The 21,856-nt window shown below is 42.0% G+C and overlaps 1 protein-coding gene across 1 annotated transcript in view; it reads right to left on the bottom strand.

The window, feature by feature from the left end:
* Positions 1 to 364: 364 nt before the first annotated feature.
* The window catches only part of Grin2a (glutamate ionotropic receptor NMDA type subunit 2A), a 413,092-nt gene continuing 391,600 nt past the window's right edge, over positions 365 to 21,856 (bottom strand). The window contains exons 12-13 of the mRNA XM_055597755.1: positions 8,226 to 8,464; positions 365 to 2,174 (exon numbers count right to left, since the gene is read on the bottom strand). Of these exons, the coding sequence (XP_055453730.1) occupies positions 375 to 2,174; positions 8,226 to 8,464 (2,039 nt within the window). The 3' untranslated portion in view covers positions 365 to 374. The remainder of the gene's footprint in view (positions 2,175 to 8,225; positions 8,465 to 21,856) is intronic.

Genomic DNA, 21,856 nt, shown 5'->3' with positions numbered 1-21,856 from the left:
ATGGGGAAGTTACATGGTGGATTGATCTTCATGGAATTTGGAATATAGGCAATCACAATAACACCATCACCATCTGATGCACCATTATTGCCGCCATACACAGTCACCATGTCTGGGAGACCTGCCCATGTTTATTTATTTGTTTTTGGTTAAGGATTCACCTATCTGGTATGTGCTATTCTCAGCACATACCTCACAAGATTCCTTGAGTGGAAGATTATGGCATGGAGCCATGTGCAAAAGAGCCAACAAAAAAAAGTACCTCCCTTAAATCCTCTTTCTCCTAGTAGGGTCCTATCAGACATCCAACATTTACCCTCCAGAATGTTGGCCATTCCATATATTTCTTTATAGATAAACACTGGTGGAAGATTTTAGACATCAGATTCAATACTAGGCATTTTCTTGTACACGCGTCTATTGCTGCAGGAATTTAAAACCCTGGGAGTAGAGTACATGTTATTCTTATTTGCAGCATAAGGCATAACATGCTCTGAAATGTACACATCACTGTGGCCCCGACTGTCCCTGGAGCAGTATGATGCTGTTGACCTCAAGGATGACCGAAGATAGCTGTCATTTACTGCCTGTGATGGCAATGAGTGTTTGTAAGGGTCCGAGGGACATCTCCCAATAACCAAGCGCTGGTCATCCCCATACGTGTGGAGAAAAGGATTATCGGAGGTGTGGTCTGGCAAGAGAGACTTGCTCCTCTTGCTGTCCTCCAGACCTTGGGGGAAAAGGGAGCTTTTGTTCCCCAAGAGTTTGCTTGAGGGGACACTGAAGAGGCTGCCATATAAGTTGCCCTCCAACAGCCGTTCCCTGTCCTTGAGGCTTATGCTCCGGGAGGGCCTGCTAAGGTCTATTTCCCTGGGTTTGTCAAGAATGTTATCATAGGAGTGCTGTCGGTTAATCCTTAGCTTGTTCTTTTGAAACTGGAGGGCATTGTTCTGTGACCAGTCCTGCTGGTAAGCCTCGTCCCGTGTCGCCGGGTTACCCGTCTCCTGAAGCATCTGGTCTTCATCAATGTCATAGAGGTTCCCCATCCTCAGACAGGCATCACACTTGAAAGGAGACCTCATGGTAAAGTGGCCTGAGTAGGTGGGCAGGTTTGAAAGGCAGCTTCTGCAATGTGTGGAGTTCTGCCTGTATCGATCACTGCCCTCGCTGTGCGGGGAACCCTTGTCTTTCAAGGTAAAGTGCTTGGCATAGAGTTTATACTGGTCATTGTTGGGAAGCCCGTCTTCATTGTGTAGTGGATTCCTGTTCATGGGCAGAGTGGATTCCCCCTTTCGGAAGTTCTCACTGTGGTCTTGGTAAGTATCTGGGAAGCCCACGTTCTCAGGAAGGGCTATGTTCTCAGTGAACTGTGGAGGATCTAAGTGGAAGCTGGGCTCCTTCTCACCATCGATGGTGTAGATCTTATCCCTGGGAGAACTCGCTTTGGTTTTCAGGTAGGTACGTTCAACCTCACTACAGTCCTTGGGGTATTTAGAGGCCATTGACCTTTTGAAGTTATCCTTGGTCTTGTGGTTCTTATTGTTATCTGGCTCCCTGTGGCATGTGGCCCGGCTCGAGGTTTCCGAAATGTCAGAGTGGGCTACCTCTTCTGGAAGATACCTAGGACTCTTTAGGGAGTGAGTCCTATTCTCTGCAGTCTTCTCATCCCTCTGGGAGACTGGGTTCTGGTTTAGAGAATCCTGGCGTAGAGACTCCATGGATTTCTTCCAAAGTTGCCGGGGTCGGGAGTTCCCTTTGGATTCAGTACTGACAGCCACCTCCACTGTGTTAGGGTTGGACTCATTGAGAGTGAGAGGGTGCTGTCCTTGAAACACATAGTTACTGAGGTTATCCTTGTGCCTGTTGGCCACAAATGTTTGGAGTTCATTCATATTGTCCCCAAATATGCTGTCCTTCCCTTGAAAGGACCTATTGTCTGAGTATATCAAATTCCCCTTGTCTGAAACCATGTCCACAATAAGTGACCCTCTTTGAATGAAGTCAGTAGTTCTTTTGGGTGAGTCCATTCTTGATGAATTCACATTGGACATGTTGGAGATGTTTTTGGCTGACCGAAGAAGCTTTAGCATGTTGCTCTGTGACCCCGTCAGGTTGAAGTCTGGAGACTTCTTCTTTTCTTCAATGTGCACACCATGGATGCAACTGTAGATGCCCTGTGAAGGAGAAACACAAAACACACATCAACAGCAGAAACTGGTATGAAGTCACTTGCCTATCTGAGTTTTACCTGAAAGGTGAACCATTGGTCTCTTGAGGAAGTCTCCTCTCTCTCTCTCTCTCTCTCTCTCTCTCTCTCTCTCTCTCTCTCACACACACACACACACACGGGGGGGGGAATTCATTCTGAATCCTGATTATCTTACTTCAATAGGTAAGACAAGTTGTAATGCCCCATTGTGGTGTAACTACTTACTTAGCACTGAAATTAATTCAATTAAGATTCAGAAAATAAACATAACTCACAAATCTCAGAAAGCTCTTGAAACTTACATGATTCACAAGACTTTTTTTCTAGATAATACAAGCAGTGACCAGTGGTGGGGAGAGGAGACTCCATGACCGTCAGAGACGAGAGACTCTTTTGAACATCAGAGCTGCTTGTGTATCAGCAGGAGGCTCCAGTACTGAAAAGTCCATCACTTGTCACCCTGCCAGGTTGGGCTTTTGGCGATGCAGCTGCCACTGAGTCATCCACCCTCTTCTAAGCGACCTCTCACCCATACTCCTTGAGCAATACCAACAAATCCACTTGTTCACTAAAATCATTTAGTGATTTGAGTAAAATCATTTATTTGTCCCATTATCAGTGTGCCATCCTGGGGTAAATAGAATATTTGTTCACATTTTCTTAAGAAAAAGCCACACAACAATTAGTCCCTATATTACTGTTTTGGCCCAGGATAATCTGAAACCTTCGCAAAAAGTCACACGTGAGGCTTTAGAAGTAATATCAACTATACTTATATAACTATTAACACTCTGGTACCTTCACAGTGGCAGATAGGGATACTTTATTGACCTTCCCAGAACCCATATGCAGCTCAGATATTTATTGAAGGTTATATCACCTTTGAAGTTTAAATGTCAGAGAGTTAGATATTGACAAACCACCACAAAGGGACCACCATTGTTAATTATTTTCACAAATTACCAGAATGACCTCTACACTTATGCCAAAGCTATCAATCAAGGCATGTAACCTATACAAGATGCCAATCTGAAAATATTTCCTTCCTGGGTACATTGACTAGCCTAAAGGAAAGCACAGCCATGCAAATTCATGCAGGCCTGAAATCCTTGCACAAGAGAGGCTGAGTCAGCAAGATTATGAATTCAAAGCCATATTGGGCTACATAGTAAGAACATATCTAAAAGAGAAAGCAAAAAATTAAAAGAAATAAAATAAAAATTGAGGAGGCATTTGGTGCATGTAAGGGGAATCCACATTTTTACGGGGGAGCAGGGTCTTGGTTTTAATCAGGGATATCAGCCTAAGACTGAAGCCATTAGAGTGAGGTGAAAGACCTACGGAAAGGGGGAGTCATGGTCAAAGTTGCTGCAGCCATGTGCTTAGGGTTCTTACTTGTTAATTAGATGCGGCTAGAACTAGATTTTTACTTCTATTGACAGGGTGACACAGCAGCATAATCTTTAAATCTGCTCACTAGATAATGAGACCAGGGAATCCTGGGAAAGTGAGATATGACCACTGCTATTGCAAAGTCTCATCTTCTGTGTCTTTTTCCTTTCTTTAAAAAAAAAAATAGATCTTCTCTTTTACTCATAACTAGCTGCTCTCCTGTTGTCAGGGGAAGGAGTCTTTGTTCATGCTGCTGTAGTAAGTAGACCTTTAATAATCTTTGGATTTGTAAACTCCTGGCTTTCTCCTCCTCATATCCAGATTTTGGCAGCCATACCTAATCAAAACAATTGGATTAAGTCTGTAGAATTTGATCTACCTTCTAAGACTGCCAGGAAGCCATCCTGAGGATGTATTAATGAGGCAGACCTATTGCTGACTTTGGCATAAACCAGTAGAAAGTTTGTGTCATTGTGAGTCTGATCATGGTGACTACTGACACCCATGGCTTAACCCAAGAGGGATGCTCTCAGAACTGCAAAGTCTTAACTCATCTGTATGGCTGCAGTTTGCTGTCTGAAGACAGCCTCATAGCAATGCTACACACAAAGATGGCCATCTCAAGTTCAAGCATCCTTTGCTGGGACTGTATCAGTCTAAGCTTTGTAGTTAAGGTCTAGATCCTGGGATCTAGCACCCTTCTTCCTTCTTTTTATTTTCTTTCTTCCATCTCTGTCTTTCTATCCCTTCTTCTCCCTTTCCTCTCTTCCTTCCTCCTTTCTCCTTTCTTTACTTCCCCCATTCTATCAACTCTTTCCCCTTTCTCCCTTTCTTTCTCTTTATTTTCTTCTTTCTTTCATCTTTTTCCCTTCCTGCATGCTTTCTTTTCCATTCCTTCCTCTGCTTTTTTCTTTCCAGCCTTTCTTCTTTCTGTTCTTCCCCCTCTCCAGAGTTCTTCTTTTCCCATTTCCCCCTTTCTTCCACTCTTGGCATCTCTCTTTTGCTCCTTTATTTCTTCTCTTTCTCCATCCCTCACTCTCTCCCTTCCTTCTCTTCTTCCTTTTTTTTTCCCAGTTTATCTTCAGTCTCCTCTATGTAATGAGCAGTTAGTTGGCTGCTAATCTTGCCATAAACCACATTCCTTCCTTTGATCCAAGAGTGCTAGAACACGCAGACTCTGGACACACAATTAATCCATGTATTTCACAGACCCTGGCACATTAGCTTCCCCTCCATTAGTCATACAATGTAATCTTACATGGAATCTACTGGGAAAACTGCACCTATGAGTGAAAAATTGATGTTCCTTCTATGTCAGAGACAGCTACAGTCTTTATCTCCTCTCCTTATTGTATTATAAAAAAATATAGTTTTTTTTCTACATTTGCAACTTCATGCTAATAAGCTCCTCTCCTCACTCAGGAGAACCTAAGGACTTCTCTGCATCAGTCACTGTAGTGCAACTTGCGCCCCTACAACCTTGAACAGCTGGCTGTGTTTGGAGGAGACACACAGCATGATCAGAGCTGGACTGTGCTGCAGGAGATGGTAAGGATGATGGGGCTATGGCCTTTCCTTCCTGGCTCTCCTGGAACTGGTGTAGCACAGCTAAAGGAACTGATGTACCCATCGGGGGCTTCGAGTTTCTGCAACAGCTTTCTCTACCTGGGCTCTCAGGAGGGGAAATACATGTTTCAGAATAACAAGATGTGTCAGACACCACTGGATGTGGCCTTGGTTAAGTTATTGTCACTGTATGAACCTCAACTTTCCCAGCTGTAAAATGAAAATCCTCTTCTGGTGTGCATAAAGACAAGGTAAGCTACACATAGCAGGCATTCAGTACTTGTGGAGCAGACACACTGGGGCCTGCATTTGCTCCTTTCTCATTTCAAATCTGCTTTAACCTACAATGCCCACCTTGTCTAAGCCACAAAACAGTGCATGCTACTCATTGCTATAGAAAGTTTATTCCAGAAATTACATATGCCTTCTGGTTAGTAAGACTAGCCACCTATGGAGCCCAACTAACCCCTGGCTGAAGCTTCTTATGTTCCTGCTGGTTCTTCCTCCATTGCTCACAATCCCTTTCAAGGTTATGGAAATAAGGCATCTTCTTAGTATACCTGGTGGACTACACATCCTTCTGGTCAACCTGATTTGCTTGTTAAGTCATCTGACTTCTGAAAGCATTTTCACTGCTTGAGGGCACTACAGTCCTTCCTGTCCCATTCCTCCTGGGCTAGTCCTGATAGTGTCTGACTTCTGTTGCTCTTAATGGCCAGTTAGTGAAAAGCATCTTTCATTCCACCTTGGAACACAGTGGGAAGGCATCTACAGTCCCCATGCCCAGGCTTCTGTTTTTACTATGTCTCTTATTGCTCACACTTCAAGAGACAATCAAGGTGGCTTTTTTGACTGGGAATGACAAGCTTTTTTTTTTTTTTTTCCTTTTTTTATATAAGTGGTGTGTGTCAGGGGAGGAACACTTTCGATAGAAAACTAACATAGACTGAAATATGTATTTGTTAAAGTCATAAAAATATGACAAGGGACCTCCATTGTAGAAGCTTGGTTCCAGTGTGTAATAAATGTGTTCTTTGAGCTTGAGAGTGTGAGGGATGCATGCCTCTCAGGTTGGCATCCGTGTTGCATCTCCAGGAGCTTTACAGAGACACTGAGCCTGCAAGACAGGCTGCAGATGCTTACTTGTGGTGATTGCTTTCTGTCTAGGGGCTGCATGGTCAGTGTGCTGAAAGAACCACTGATGTAGAGATATATCTTCCGTGGAGCAGATACTGCCTTGGGAGTTTTCAGAGCATCACAGATCCTTAAAAAGAAGCTTAAACTCTGAACTTGACTAATGTATGTGACCCAACTGTGTATACAGATCATTTGTGTGTGTGTGTGTACATGCATGAGTGCATGTGTATGCGTGCGTATGTGTTCAAGTATATGCATGCCCATACAACTATGCACACACATGTGTGAAGGCAGAAGACAAACATAGGTTTTGCTCCTTAGGAGTTGTGATCTCAGCTCCTCTGCTGTATGTCATTTATGGCCTGATGGATAAAATGCGAGGAAACCTATTAATTCAGGTAAATATAAGATGAAAGTTTTTAAGGCCCATTTTAAGCCCCAGTTTCTTAATTGACAGAATGGGTGTGGTCAGATTATTCTACTCTTCAGAGGTTTCACAATGAATAGAGACAAGAAAGGGGAAGTATCTGGCTCTGACCATTATCCATAATAGCTATACCTTGCCATCACTGGCAATCCTCTGCTGTATGCTTTCAGCACTGGGAGCTGCACTTTCTGGGTTTCTCCCTAGTACAGAAAAGAGTCAGGGAAGCAATGGAGCCTTCTTATGCATTCTTTGTCAGGCTGCTCTGATTTAGAAGACAAATAAGATTGAAGGAGAATTGAGCCTCTGCTCCTCTGGACTCCTTGAAGCCTTCAGGATACAGCCTCAGTAATGACTTGGAGCCCCTACCCCTGTGCTTTGGAAGGTAGAAAAAGTTCAATTTTTTACCTACACAGCTTCTTCTGCACAAAACCAAACCTCTTCATTTCCACCTGTAAGATGCTTGGAAAGGGATGCAGGACTCAGTTCATTTTTTACAATGATGATCCTACCAAGTTGACTGTCTGCTCAAAAAGAAGCCAGATTTACAAGCAAATGCAACGGTGTGCATTTGCTCAACATAATCCCAAAACCGCTTGGATATGAAAAGCCTTTAGTAATTGGCTGGGAGAATTAGTTTAAAGTTGGCATAATTCCTAGCTATATGCATGCATGTTGTTATTTTTAAGCAATCTGTGTGTTTAGATGCCATCAAGCTAATTAGGAAATATATATTTGCATAGAACCCAAGCCGAGTGTAATTGAATGAAGAAAATAAATCCTCTTCACTGAGCTAGTGTGGACCTTCTGAATCTCTAAAGTTCTCAAAATCATTGAATGCTGAGGATACATAAATTCATTTTAAACTGATTATTTCATTTCCTCCAATAATGACTAGCACATAAAACTGAGTGGGGTTTTTTTTCTTACCACTAAAGTCAGAAGGTGAAAGAAACAAGTAGATGAGTTAAAGAAAACATAGATGATAGATGTGAGGAAGACAGCTACCTAGATGACAGACAATGGATAAATGACAGATAGACACATAATGATAGGCTTTAAATAGATTCATAGATTGGCAGATGATGACAGGTGGTAGATTGATATAGGATAGATGACACATACAGATACATATATATGATGATATATATGATGGGTACTTAATAGATGATAGATATATAAGTGATGTCAAATAGACTGATAAATGATGATCGATAGTTGATAGACTGATAGGTGGTAGATGATAGAGATGAATAGATATATAAATGATAGACAATAGATAGATAGATAGTTGATGGACTGATAAATGATAGATACATAGGCGATGATAGATTGATTATAGGCAAATGGATGACTGAGATAGACAGGAAGTACGTAGATGACTGGTAGATGATAAAATATGTCATCAATGTGCACATATGTGCCTGAGTCTCTGAACCGCCTGTGTTGTTCTGGACCTGCCTGCTGTACTAAAAAGGAGCTGCTTGGAGTACTGACCCTGCTGATGGAGAAGAGCAGCCCAGGCCGGTCAGAGCACACCCCGGTGAAGCAGAAGCGCAGCTTCCAGTAGAAGAGGTGCTCCCAGATGAAGGTGATGAGGCTGAGGGCCATGGCGGCAGCTAGCATGTAGAACACGCCCGCCATGTTATCGATGTCCAGCTGGCTGCTCATCACCTCGTTCTTCTCATTGTGACAGATGCCCGTCAGCCACAGTGTCTCCAGCTCCTCCATCTCACCTGCACAGAACACAGCACCCACAGGCATGAGGACCTGAGCACACGCCTCAGTGTAGATGCTCCTGACTTGGGAACAGGTACATGACTTACAATTGTGTGACTTTAAAGTAAGTTCTTGAGCTTGACTGGCCTTTGGCCACTCAGTTGATGAGGCTAATACCTTCCTGCTACCATTATAGACAGGACTGAATGGTATTCACCATACATATTAATAGTATGGTGAATTTGGCAATTCCTGGGTTGGTTTTGATTATGGTTGCATTCTCCCCGTATTATTTCCCTGTCTTCTACACACCCTAACACCCTATCCCCCAAAGCTCATTCAGGACAGGCATACTGCTGTAGAAAACCTCAACCTCCAACCCTCTCACTTGCTAGCTGTGTGACATTGAAGTCACAGCCCACCTGCCAGTGTCCAGCAAGAGTGCATACTCCAGGGAGCTGTGTTGAGGGCCAGCTGAGTATGGTTCACATTAAGTCTCATTAAAAAATAGGTTGTGCTACAAGTGATGATCATGAGGAGAATGCTCAGAACAGTGCCTGGAAGATGGTGGACCTCAGACACATTAACATTCTCATGTTTAAAACACACCAAACCATTCCAAAACTTCATGCACAAGAAACGGGCTTAAGATGCTCAACATTTTTGGAGAAAAATGTGTTGGCTCTAAATGGCCCCTTGCAAAGTGAACATCTTCCTCACTTCAAAAGGCCATTAAAGAAACAGGTGCGCTTTTCAATGGAGACAAAAAGGAGGAATGCCTAACATAATTTCTTCTGTGTGTTTTGTCCAATCCCCATTCAGGATAAAATTCCATGATCTCAATGTCTAGTAATTACACCAAGTGAGACCTACAGTTCACTAAGCACTGGCATTTACTCAGTGAATCAGTCTTTAGAATTCTATCTCAAAGACATCGATCATCAAAGAAGACGTATATGCAAATCATGACTGCATTGTGTCAGTAAATGTCTGATCTCCGAGCTGAGGAGGCAGCATCTGAAGGAAGAACAGTTTTAAATGTTTTTGCTGACTCTCCTTTGAGGAAGGTGGTAGTTATCATCATGGATTTCAAGTGGGTCTTGTCTTTAAGTTTCGTGGGATTGGTGTGTTATCATCTTTGCTTTATTCTCATTTTTTGATGCAAGAAGGTGGTGGTCTTTCCTAAGCCCTTTGATGAAGTTCAGTTTTCCTCAAATTTGCATTGCTGTTGTGAGATCAGCGGTATGCTCACTGCCTGTGCTTATTTCACGGTCTGTATTTTCTCTCAAATTGCTTCTGAAAATTTCATTTGGCTTTGGTGAACAATCTACATGTGGGTGTGCTTTATTTATTTAAATTTTGGTCTCCATGTGATTATTCTATCTGATGGCACTCAGCTTTAATACCGGAAAACAGATAGATGGCTCAGCAGAGAAGAGCACTGGCTGCCAAGTCTGACAACCTAACTTTGATCCCTAGGCTCCACATGATGCAAAGAGAGGACAAGCTCCTGAGAGTTGTCCTCTGACATCTGCATGTATGTGTTGACACATCTCACTTCACATGTATACATACATAGTTAAATATCAAAATTAAATATCATCTATTATTGCTTTAAATATTAACTCCCCCATCTTACCATTTTTTTAAAACCATTTATTCTCTGTAACTTTTTCCAAACTTTGTCAACTGATCTACAGTACTGTCTTGTCCACAGTGTTATGTAGTTGGAAATATACAATGTGTGAACTCTTCAGACTGGTTTTTTTTCACTGCATAATGTGTTTGCAGTACTTCTGAGTTTTTTCTGAATCAATAGCTCATTTCTTTGCCTTACTGAGTTTCACAGTCTGGATACAGTTTGTTTATCTGTATACCTATTGATATTGATGTTGGTCATTTCCAAATTCACAGCATTGCAAATAAAGCCATTATAAACATTGATTAGGGAAGTTTTTATGTGGAAGTTTTTAACTCATTTAGTCAAAATATCTGGAGGCCTTTTGCTGAATTCTCTGAATTATATGGTAAAACATGTCAAGCTTTCTAGGAAACTGCCTAAAATGTATTTCAAATTGATAGCACTGTTTCGCATTCCACATCCTCACAAGGGTTGATCAGTGTTGTCAGTATTTGTGCAAGACTTTTTCCCTTTTCATAGGCGATAGTACCTGATTGCTGTAATTAACAATTCTCTAATGATCTACAATAACTCATTTTGTCTTGAAAATTTTAACAAAGAGTGTTAACAGTCTACCCTTCAGGTTATTAACCTTGATTTCATATTTATTTATCTCGGTGGGTTGGAGTTGGTTAATTCACAGAAAGATTCATTCTCTATTTCATTTGTTCTTTAACTAGTAATATTTCATTTTAACCTATTTTTTTACATGAGATATTTGTTTCTTTTCCAGCTTCACTAATTATTTTCATGGTGATTTTCAATCCTGTTCTAGATTGGTAATTTCAAATCTATATTCAAGGGGAATAATTTTTTGTGGTTTTTTGTTTGTTTGTTTGTTTGTTGTTTTGAGATAGGGTTTCTCTTTATAGCTCTGGCTGTCCTGGAACTCACTCTGTAGACCAGGCTGGCCTTGAATTCGGAGACCAGGCTGTCTCTGCCTCCTGAGTGCTGGGACTGAAGGTGTGCACCACCACTGCCCAGGTAAGGAGTATAATTCTTAGACTGTACATTTTTCTTTGTTCCATGTTCTCTCTCACAATGATTGATATCCTGGTAACAGTTGTAATATTTTACATTTTTTATTTATTATTTATTATTATTTTACATTTTTAATAATTATTTATTTTTATTTTATTTATTATTTTTATTTATTATTTTATTTTACATATTTTATTTATTTATTTATTTTTTATTATTTGGTAATTTGATGTGCATATAATGTACTTAGATCATATCTACCTCTATTTATTCCATTCAGCTTCTCCTGAGTCTTGTTACAATCACATCAAAGACTCATATTTTTTATTTTATTTTTAATAATACACCGAGTGCAGTAAGTGCTGCCAATTTGTGCATGGATGTGGGGCATCATTTACTGAAGCATGCTGGCAACCTACCATGGGCCACACTGCTGAAAGAAAAAAGCAGATTCTTCCTTTCCCTTTGTCCATCACCTGCCTGTAGCTCCTCAGTGAGGGCCAGGGCTTCATGAGCCCCTTCCCTGTCCATGTTGGAATGGTGACAAGCTGGGTCTTGTTCCAGCAACCATAGCTGTTGTGAGTTCGTTAGTGTTATGGCCCTGTCATGTCCAGAAGACAGCATTTCATAGCAATCTCCCATGACCTCTGGCTTTTACCATCCATATGCTGCTGCTCCCATCATGCTCCGTGAGCCTTGAGGATGCAGTGTAGTACAGATGCCCCACTTGTGGTTGAGCATGGCCCTATCACTTTTAACAATTTCAGGTCTCAGTATGAACCACGGCCTATCTCATAATTCTCTAGCTTTTGATCCTGAGTTAATCCTCTACAGAGTTATTCTCCCTTTAAACACCATATGCTCCCCAAGATCACAGGGTTGCAGAAATGTCCCTAGAGATGGTTTAGAGCTGGCTTCTGCCAGCTCTGGCTTCAGTTCTTAGTACACTCATTTTTGTGTGAAAAAGACTGAATCTTATGATTGCAGCATTTAAACGATGTACGTTTGGTCTCTCCAAACCATCTGAGTTAGGTTTCTCACTCAGCTTCGAGCAGAGGGAACATTTTCTTTTCTTTGATGGACATAGATTCTCTCAGTTTCCTTTTCATAGACAAAATGACTCATTGAAGGTCTCAGAATTGTACATGAGAAGGGGAGCATGCATATTTATGAGCAGAAAAATATTAAGAACTCTATCTCCCAGCAAGTTTGTCACCCAAGATGGCAGTTCTGGTGAATCGGCATTGCAGACAGAGGGGCAGAAAGTTGTATCTTTCTGCCTTAACTTCCTCCATACTCTAGCACTGAGCATAGCCACGAATGTCTGAGGACTAACATTATCTCCTGTCCATGCAGCACCACTGATTCAGTCAAAGGCCTCTGCCCACCACAAACCTCGACGCTTATATAATTGTCTCCTCTTTCTAAAGCCACCAAATCACTCCCTACAATACAACCTGTTGTTGAGTTTCCCTTCCCTTGAGTTTGTAAGGACTCACATATAAAAATGGGTCTTTCTCCCCAGGATTCATCTAATTCCCAAAATAGCTTCTCTTTAGTGTTATCTCAGAAAGAGCTGGGTTTGTAAGCCCATGACAGTGGCAGTCTGGCTAAAAGAAACATTGTCTGGATTCTTTTCAAGATGCAAATACAAAGAATTTTTTTTGTTTTTGTCCTCTGCCTGAGTACACAACACCTCTCTTTAGAATTGCCAGCTTGGTAATCCCAACCACGATTCCACAAGGAGAGTGAAGTGACATTTCTCAGTACCACCTCCATCCTGTTGGAACCGTTTTCCAGTTAGATAGTCCCTGCCTGGTGGCCCTCATCCTAGCGTAGTGAACTGAGGTTTAAATACTTTCCTATTCTGTTTTTAATTCACCAGAGTATATTATAATCTCCTCGAGGGAGATCGGTATCATGTTTTATGATTTTGCTATTTCTCGTGGCCTATAGCACATACTAAGCATCAGATCCATTTTGTGGTTTCCATTTTTTTCTTTGTATCCACAAGCTTAAATTGGGTAGGACTACAACAAATACACAGAACTTTTTGCTACTTTCCTGACTTTCAGGTAGAGGGAAGTCAGAACACACGGGGAGTGCTGCAGTGAACTGGAGAGTGAGCCCTGGCAATGAGGATGTCCTGAGTTGTGTGGGACATCAAATATTGAATATCGTTTTCAGAAGGAGGAGCACGGCATCACACAGCCCCCTCTTACAAGGAGATCACAGGTTGTCAGTTTTATCTTAGGAACTAGTGCTGGCAAATATGATTGCTAGATTTGTTTCCTGGAGGAAGCTCATTCTGGATGGGAGGATGCAGGCTGAACTCTCCCAGAAGCAGGTGGGAGCCTGAGTGTGTCCAGACCACACTATGTTCCCCCTTCCTGAGAGGAGACTGGTCCCCACAAAGGACGCCCCTGTTCATACCTCTAAAGACAGTAACCATTGGGACACTGTACCTATTTCGAAGGTCCTTCTTTGTCTTCTACGGATCTACTGCCAAGTGCAGGTATATCTGTCAGACTTCCTGTTACCTGGGTTCATCACATTCAGGTCTCCACATACTGTTCTAGTGCCTTGCTAGAACATTGCTGGCTGAGCCATCTCCTAGTCCACACTTATTTTTTTCTAAGTTGACAAAATTACATAAAAATCTACTATATTTAGTTACTTTCATGTTTTACTTTTATTTTTTTTTAAACTAACTCATAACTCTCATCTGGACATACTGTGGCTGGTCTCACCATCACTGTCACCTGCAGCTGAGATTTAAGGCAGAGGAGTTGTGGGATTTCCTGTTACACCTCGGTTTTGACATCAACGAAGTGGGCACACAGTGGTATCGACTTTGTAGATTTGCTAGAATTAGATGATGTTGCCTGCATCAGCTAACAGGCCAATGACTCAGTTCTCTGGAGATAGTCGAGTGCAGCACACAAGCCTACCTGAGTCCTCCTAACTGATGCACTCTGTAAATCCAAGAGTGCCCAGCCCTGGTAGAGACTTGGCTCTCCAGAAGATGCAGTGACATCTAAAGTGAAAGGAGTCTAGTTTCTTGTTTGCCCTAAGAGTCCTCAACACTTCCAGAGTACAGCTGTTTTTCAAATTTGATGTTGCTCTGTTCTGTAAAACCGCCTACAAGCTACGGGGATTGCCACAGGATGGAATGTATAGCAAGTAATACAACTGTTTTCCAGCGTCCCAGCACGTCTCTTCTGCGGCCAGTTATGAAAAGAAACTTCCATTTTGAACCAATGCCCTTTAGGCTTTGTCCAGGCCTAAGACTGTGCTGAACACGTTTTTAAACATCACCTTCCACAGATAACCTTGCAGTCCCAGAAACCTCCTTTTTTTTTTTTTTTTTTGCTTTTGTTTTGTTTTTTATGTTTGTTTGTTTGTTTGTTTCTAGCCAGAGTTCTTGATCCTCAGCAGGGATGACATGATGGAAAGAGATGGAGCTGATGATTATGGTTTTCTGTAAAGTTTGTGTTATTTTTTCTTTACTCATTCACACATTTTTTTAAGACATGTATGTTTTTTGCTGAGTGACAATTAGCATGCTGCTTTTGGCTGCTATGAACTCAGTGTCCTCCAGATTAGACTTTCATGCAAATCAGTAATTATGTCATGGTAAGATTAGATCTTCATAAGGTTAGAAGCAAGGAGAAACACGGGGAGTTTGTGGATCAAGGAGTAGTTTGGGATCTGAGGGAAGAGGGAGCAGACTCAAAAGAGGTGCCAGAAGATCAAGAGTTCAACAGCAAAGAACTCCCATGTAATCTGGAACAACAGAGCCACTGAATGTTTTCCCCAGTGGAAAACCTTCTTATAGCTTCATACTTTGGCTGCTGCCCATGTTTCTCTAAGCATGGCTCATGACAGGGTTTCCTCAGATGCAATATAAGAAAAACTGGCTGGAATTGTGTGTGTGTGTGTGTGTGTGTGTGTGTGTGTGTGTGTGTATGTGTGTGTATTGTGGCTCATTCAAACTTTAAATTTGAATGAAAATTCTAAAGTGTGGCAGAAGGTCACTAGAAAAATCTATGACAGAGACACAATCACTCTTAGAGTCCTGTCCTTTGCTTGGAGGCAAGCAGAGCACGAAGATCTGGTTTGACAGCTTAGGGCTAGATTGTTGTTGGATGAAACCTGGCAAAGGCTACTGGCTGGATCTGCTATGAGGTGTCATCATTGTCACCATCACCTGTAACAACTTATTCTGGATATTTCAGCTGTGAGTGTTACACTGTATTCTGGGAATATCTGTGAGAATATCTGGATTGTGTAAGCTGATGTGGGAAGACCAGGCCTGAATATGGATAGCACCATCCCATAGCCTGAGGTTCCAGACTGAATAAATAGGAAAAAGTGAGTGCTGCACCGGCATTTAGTTCTCTCTGCTTCCTGACCGTATGCTCAGGAAGAGAGCCCTCCTAACTGACACAGTCTGTGAGTCAAAGAATTCAAGGCCAGGGAAGATATTGCTTCATTGCTGTAGTCAACTGCCTCCCCAGAACTGGGAACCAAGCAAACCCTTACTCTTTTTAATTTGCCACTTGTCAGGCATTTGATTACAGTGCTAAAACAGGCAGCTAATATGGAAATTTCTTATGTTACTTCCATATAAACTGTCACAGTGGCGTGTCCTGGAGTGTCTTCATCAATGGGAGGTAAGTATACTCGGGGGGGGGGGTGTTTTATGTTTCTGGTATTCTCAACACACAGTGCAGGTCTTCCCATACTATCCACAGATGCCTATCTTGTGACCCACCAATTTAAGAACCAGCAAGAGCCCTAAAGAGACCAGTCTCTGAAGCTACAAGCAAAAGGGTCAAGAGCAGTTATGGAACCCAGAAATGAGGGTTAACTTTCAGGGCAGACACAATCCTATCAAAGCTTTTGGACATAGGGATGGTGGTTCCCATGAGGAGCAGGCTTCCATCTATAGCCCAAAGACGTCAGCATGATGTTGCTGCTGATCCCATTAGGGTTTTCTATGAGCGCCACTGGGGGAACTGACCCCATTTCATCTGTTTCATGTCTAGCTGAGGCTTTGGGCACCTTGGGCTTCTCAGAAGCCCATTTGGAATTGAAAACAGCAACAGCATTTTTTTATGGAAAATCTAGGGCACAGAGTCACAGAACACTTGTGTTTTCAACAAGAACAGATTTTGGTGAAGCTGCAGTCCTGACAGTAAGAAAAGTCTAGGTCCTACATAGTCAAGGCCTCGTGTGTGGAAGGAAGATGGCATGCAGACTGTGGGTGTTTTTTATAGTCGTCAGTAAAGAAAGGTCAGCATCGTGTCTTCCATTGACCATGGAGCCTTTACTGATTTACTACACAATCTAGACCCAAATCATGTAGGTCAAGGGCAACTTCTTGGATGTAGAAATGAAAAATTGAAATCCTTTTCTTCTTTATGATGACTTCAAATCCCAAGTTTTTTTTTTTTAATAGAAAAAGGGGTGGTGGGTCATAACTAGAGTGGTGGCTCAGATGAAAAGGCAAGTGTAGCAGTGTGCACCTGTAATCCTGGTGCTGGGAGGCAGACACAAGAGGCTCCCAGAGTCCTAAAACAAGCTACTCTTGACTAGGTGGCTGATCTAGCCAAATTCATCAGCTCCAGGTTCAGCGAGAGAGCCTGTCTAAGAAAATATGGAGGAGAGTGAAGAGGAAGACACCTGACATATCCACGTGGGCTTGCCTGGGTGTGTGCATCCCCACGTATGTGGTATGATGGGAAACAGTACAAGATTCTGAATACAAGTAGACCGAATTTGGAAGATAAATAGTCCTTATTTAAATGTCAGAATATTCCATTTCTGTATAATGCTGAGAAGCTACAAACTAAAATAAAAATCAGGCTAGGATTAAATGGAGCCAGTTAGATGCAGAGACAAGCTGTCTTTGGCACAAATTCTCCAACTACCACCTTCCAACTGAGGTTTCTGTTCTGTGGATACATCTTGACGATTGCAAATTTTTTCCACTTGTCACCATCTGGCTGGGGGTGCAGTGGTCATGTGACCAACTTTGCCACCAGGAGTTAGACATTTAAATGCATACAGATTACCAGTGCTTATCTTCTTGGAGAAGATGAATAATACAAGATGAAAGAGGGTGAGATGTCTGTAAAATATCAAACAATATACATGGTCAAAATTTCCTATCAGAGGGTAAACTTGGAAAGAATCTTTTCTCTGAAGTAAGACTGTGTGCATGTGTGTTTACACAGGAAGAAGCACAGAGGCTGGCATCAGGTACCATACCTCAATCACTCTCCACCTTTTTGTTTTTTAATGAAAAGAAGGCCTGTCCCTGAACCTAGCACTTGCCGGTTTGGCTGGTCTGGTTGTCCAGAAACATAACAGCCCTCCTGCCTCCACTGCCATGGCATAAGGATTGTTGGTGCATACATGCCACCGCACCTGGCTCTCCACATGGCTTCTGGGATGACCATCAGATCCTCATGCTTGAACAGCAAGCGCATTGCCAACAGCCAGCCTTGAAGAAAACCTACAGGAAGTCCCTGGGCATCTCTGTGGACTAAGCTTTCTGGTGACTCCTTAGCCAGACTGCTCGCACAGAGGCAGACGGTCAAGCTCATATGACTTAAAATGTGAATAAATATGGAACTCAAATGAGTTCACAGTAACATTTTGACTTTGCACATTTTCTCCCCAAAATCTTACGACTCAGACTTTGAGGGAATAAGGATTTTTAATATCACAAAGGGGTTTTGGTGTTTTAAAAGACTGTAGATGTAAGAAAAGAAATGATAGCAGTAATTTAATATTTTGTGCTAAGAAATATATAATTTTTTTCCGCAAATAAAATGACCTCACTGCTTTTCAATTCTGTTTTTATTGAAGTGTTGACAATAAGCTCCCTGAGACTATAAAATCCACAACTAAAATGGACCACTTCTAATTTTGTCTGTATTCCTCATTGCCTAGGACAGTGCAAAGTGCTTAGGGCTCAGCTGTGGAATGGAGGTGCAGAGACAGTGGGAAGGAAGGAAAGAGAAAGAGTGGCTGAGGGAGACTGGAAAGAGTTAAGGACAGAAAAGAAGAATGAGCTGACTTTGGGAAGGACCGCATGTGTTTTCAGTATCGTCCACAGCTAAAACAGAACAAGGATTCTTTCCTCATCTGCAGTGTACTGAAGGTGTTGGAGAGGACTAGAGTGTGAAAAAGGCTTCCATCTTCCTTTGATAAGGTCGTTCCTCTAGCCTGCTATCCCTTATCATGTCTAAAGAGCCAAATGAGGTCACAGTACTGCTACAGACAGCTGCTAGAGCAATTGATGACTAGGAAGTCACTAGATTCCAACTCAGTATGTGAGGCAGACATGACAATCCCCTGTGCTCATACCATTGATCTGAGTTCATATCCTGTGGACCAAGGTCACCAAAAACATCAAGATTGGCTAGGGAATAAATCTGGGTCTCCTGACTGTTGGCTCTGATCACATGACAACCTTCAGCCACATAGCTATAGATGTGCACATTAGGACTTCAGCTGTACTGAGTCTACTTTGTCTCAACCATAGGCAACTCAATCACAAGAGGAGGAGCAGATATTGCAGGCAGAAGTGTGACTGGCTGTATGTCTCTGGAAAACTTGCAGGATGGATCTACCAGTACTTAGCATATGCACATGATGTGACTATCAAGGTCGCTCATTTGAGAATTCCAAAAGCACATAGCTAAATGGTTCACTGAAAAATGTACAGCAACAGTCAAGGCATAAATGCTGCAAACATCCATTAGCAGCAACACTGAAAAGAATACAGAAGATGAGATTTTGGTCAATACAACATCACATACCAATGAAGAGCCAATGAATTATCAGTGTCATAAAAGGCATGAAGGAGGAGTTGGTGCAGGGAGGGGGGTGTGCGCACATCATCCAACATTGTGTGTGCAGGTGCAATTAAAATGAAAAAAACTAAATTTAAAGCCTTATGCTTGTTATTTGACTCCACTATTTATTTGAAGGTCAAAAGACCCCAAAATCATGGAGGAAAGAGTGGTAGTTATTTTGGGGGATATGGGCTCATGTTCTAAGGAAGTTTTCTGGGTCATGTTCAGCTTTTTAAATGTTCAGCAGTTGCACAATTGTACAAAAATTAATGAGGATTTGTAGTTTGTGGTACATGATGAATGTTCATCATATTTTTCAACTGACCAAAAAGAATGATGACTAAAAGTTATAGCAAAGGTACAAGATAGCCTTTGATTTGGGGAGTTAAGAGGAGACAGTAAAGAAAGTATAAGAAAACAGACAGTCTAAGAGAGAACAGAACCTTCATTCTTAATGTGCAGTTTCTTTACAAAGAGAGATAAATACTTCAAGGGTAAAGGGCAATGTACTATGTTTTGTTAAATTCAATATTGCTAGAATTACTTCAAAAAAGCACATTTAACTTTTATCAGTAAAACCAGAGGTCAGAAATCTTTTCTGTCAAAAGAGTCAGTCAGTAAACATGTGCAGCTTTATAATGATCTGGTCTCTGCTACTGAAGCTCCACTCTACCCTGGGATCTAGGTGGTGTGTGTGGCCAGGTGGTCATGGGCCAAAGGGTACAGTCTGTTGAACACCAGTTCAGCAAAACAGAGACTCACAGTTGGCCACACAGAGAATAAATGTCTCATCCCTAAGTGGATCATTTATACCACACACGCACATATACACGCATATACACAAGCACAAACCACTGCTGCTGCTGCTGCTGCTGCTGCTGCTGCTGCTGCTGCTCAGGAGTGGAAAAGCTGTAAGAATTGGAGGTTGGAGAAAATCACTGCAGAAGACTGTCTTCTGGATACAACATGCTGTGGCACTAATGAACCCACAACAGCTGTGATTGCTGGAATAAGACCTGCACAAGATCAAGCTAGTCACCACTCCAGCATGGACAGGGGAGGGCCTTGGTGAGCCCCTCCCCTCACTGAGGAGCCTCTGGCAGCTGATGGCCACTGGGGAAGCGAGAGCCAGTTTTCTGCAGCAGTATGGCTAACAGTGGGTTGCCCATGCTCCAGTGGATGGCATCTCACACCCATGTGTGCGTACGCAGCGATGATTGAACTCAGTGGGTAATAAACAGGGAAAGAAAAGAAGGAGGAGGAGGAGGAGGTGGCGTGAACATGGGAGGAAGATGTGAAAGGGTGTCTAGGAGGAGTTGGAGTATGGAGCAGGGTTATGTGGATATGATCTAACAGTGTATCATATGTAAAATAACCAAAGAATGAATACAATTTAAATCCTTATACATACATGTGGATGTGAATAAATTGCATTGTAAAGAGATGCTAAACACATCATCTAAACTTACTGGGTACTCACTATTTTACCAAGACATTCTTATGAATTATACCATTAAATTTGTTGATAGTGGCACCATTACAATCCATAGCTTAGAGAGAATAGTAGCCACAAGAGAAATTTCCAAGATTGTGGGCTAATAAATACAAGTTCTCATATTTGACCCTAACATCTGCGAACCTACCTAATACTCCATATGATAACATGACTTTTTCCACTAATGACTTTTTACATGAACTATAACCAAAATTTTAATAAGATAGTAAAATAGAAATCTTACCACTTCTTTCCTAAGATTCCCTGCACTCTGCCCAAAGGTTGCTCATAAGTCTCAGTATCTACATTGATAGTCTGCAGGGCAGAGATTTTCAGAGGTCCTCTGTGTCAGGCTTGTTCCCTCTTTTCTCCTTCTTCTGATGTCCAGCCTCTTTGCCTTTCTGGATAGGAATTGAGCTTTTGAGCAAGAGTCCTCCCTCTTGATTAGTTTTTTTTTTTTAGGTGTACAGATTTTCGTAGGTTTATCCTATATTATATGTCTATATGAGAGAGTATATACTGTGTGCATCTTTCTGCTTCTGGGATAGCTCACTCAGGATGATCTTTTCCAGATCCCACCATTTACCTGCAAATTTCATGTTTTTTATTACTGAGTAATATTCCATTGTGTAGATATACCACAATTTGTGCATCCATTCCTCCACTGAGGGGCATCTGGGCTGTTTCCAGCTTCTGGCTATTACAAATAAGGCTGTACAAACATGGTTGAGCATATGTCATTATTGTGTACTTGAGAATCTTTTGGATATATGCCTAGAAGTGGTATAGGAACTCCATAAGGAGTGCAACAGAATCAAAAAAATCTGAACACAGGGGTCTTTCCTGAGACTGATACTCCAACCAAGGACTATGCATGGAGATAACCTAAGACCCCTGCACAGATGTAGCCCATGGCAGTTCAGTATCCAAGTGGGTTCCATTGTAATAGGAACAGGGACTGTCTCTAACATGAACTGACTGGCCTGCTCTTTAATTACCTTCCCCTGAGGGGGAAGCAGCATTACTAGGCCACAGAAGAAGACAATGCAGCCACTCCTGATGAGATCTAATTGACGAGGATCAGAAGGAAGGAAAAGAAGTCCTCCCCTATCAGTGGACTTGGGGAGGGGCATGCAGGCAGAGGGTGGAGGAAGGGAGGGATTGAGATGGGAGGAGGGAGGGAACCACTGGGGGGGGGGTGATACAAAGTGAGTAAAGTGTAATTAATAAAGAAAAAAGATATAAAAAAATAGAAATATTAAAAATGCCAGGGATGTTGGCACATACCTTTAATCTCAGCTCTTGGGAGGCAAATGCAGGTAAATTTCTGTGAGTTCCAGGCCTGCCTGGTCTAAACAGCTACTGATTTTCAGGCCAGCTA

This window comes from Psammomys obesus, unplaced genomic scaffold (assembly GCF_907164565.1).
Source record: "Psammomys obesus unplaced genomic scaffold, mPsaObe1.curated_primary_1811, whole genome shotgun sequence".
In the NCBI taxonomy this organism is placed as follows: Eukaryota; Metazoa; Chordata; class Mammalia; order Rodentia; family Muridae; genus Psammomys; species Psammomys obesus.
Note: the sequence above shows the minus strand (reverse complement) of the source record. Positions and strands in the feature narration are given on the sequence as shown.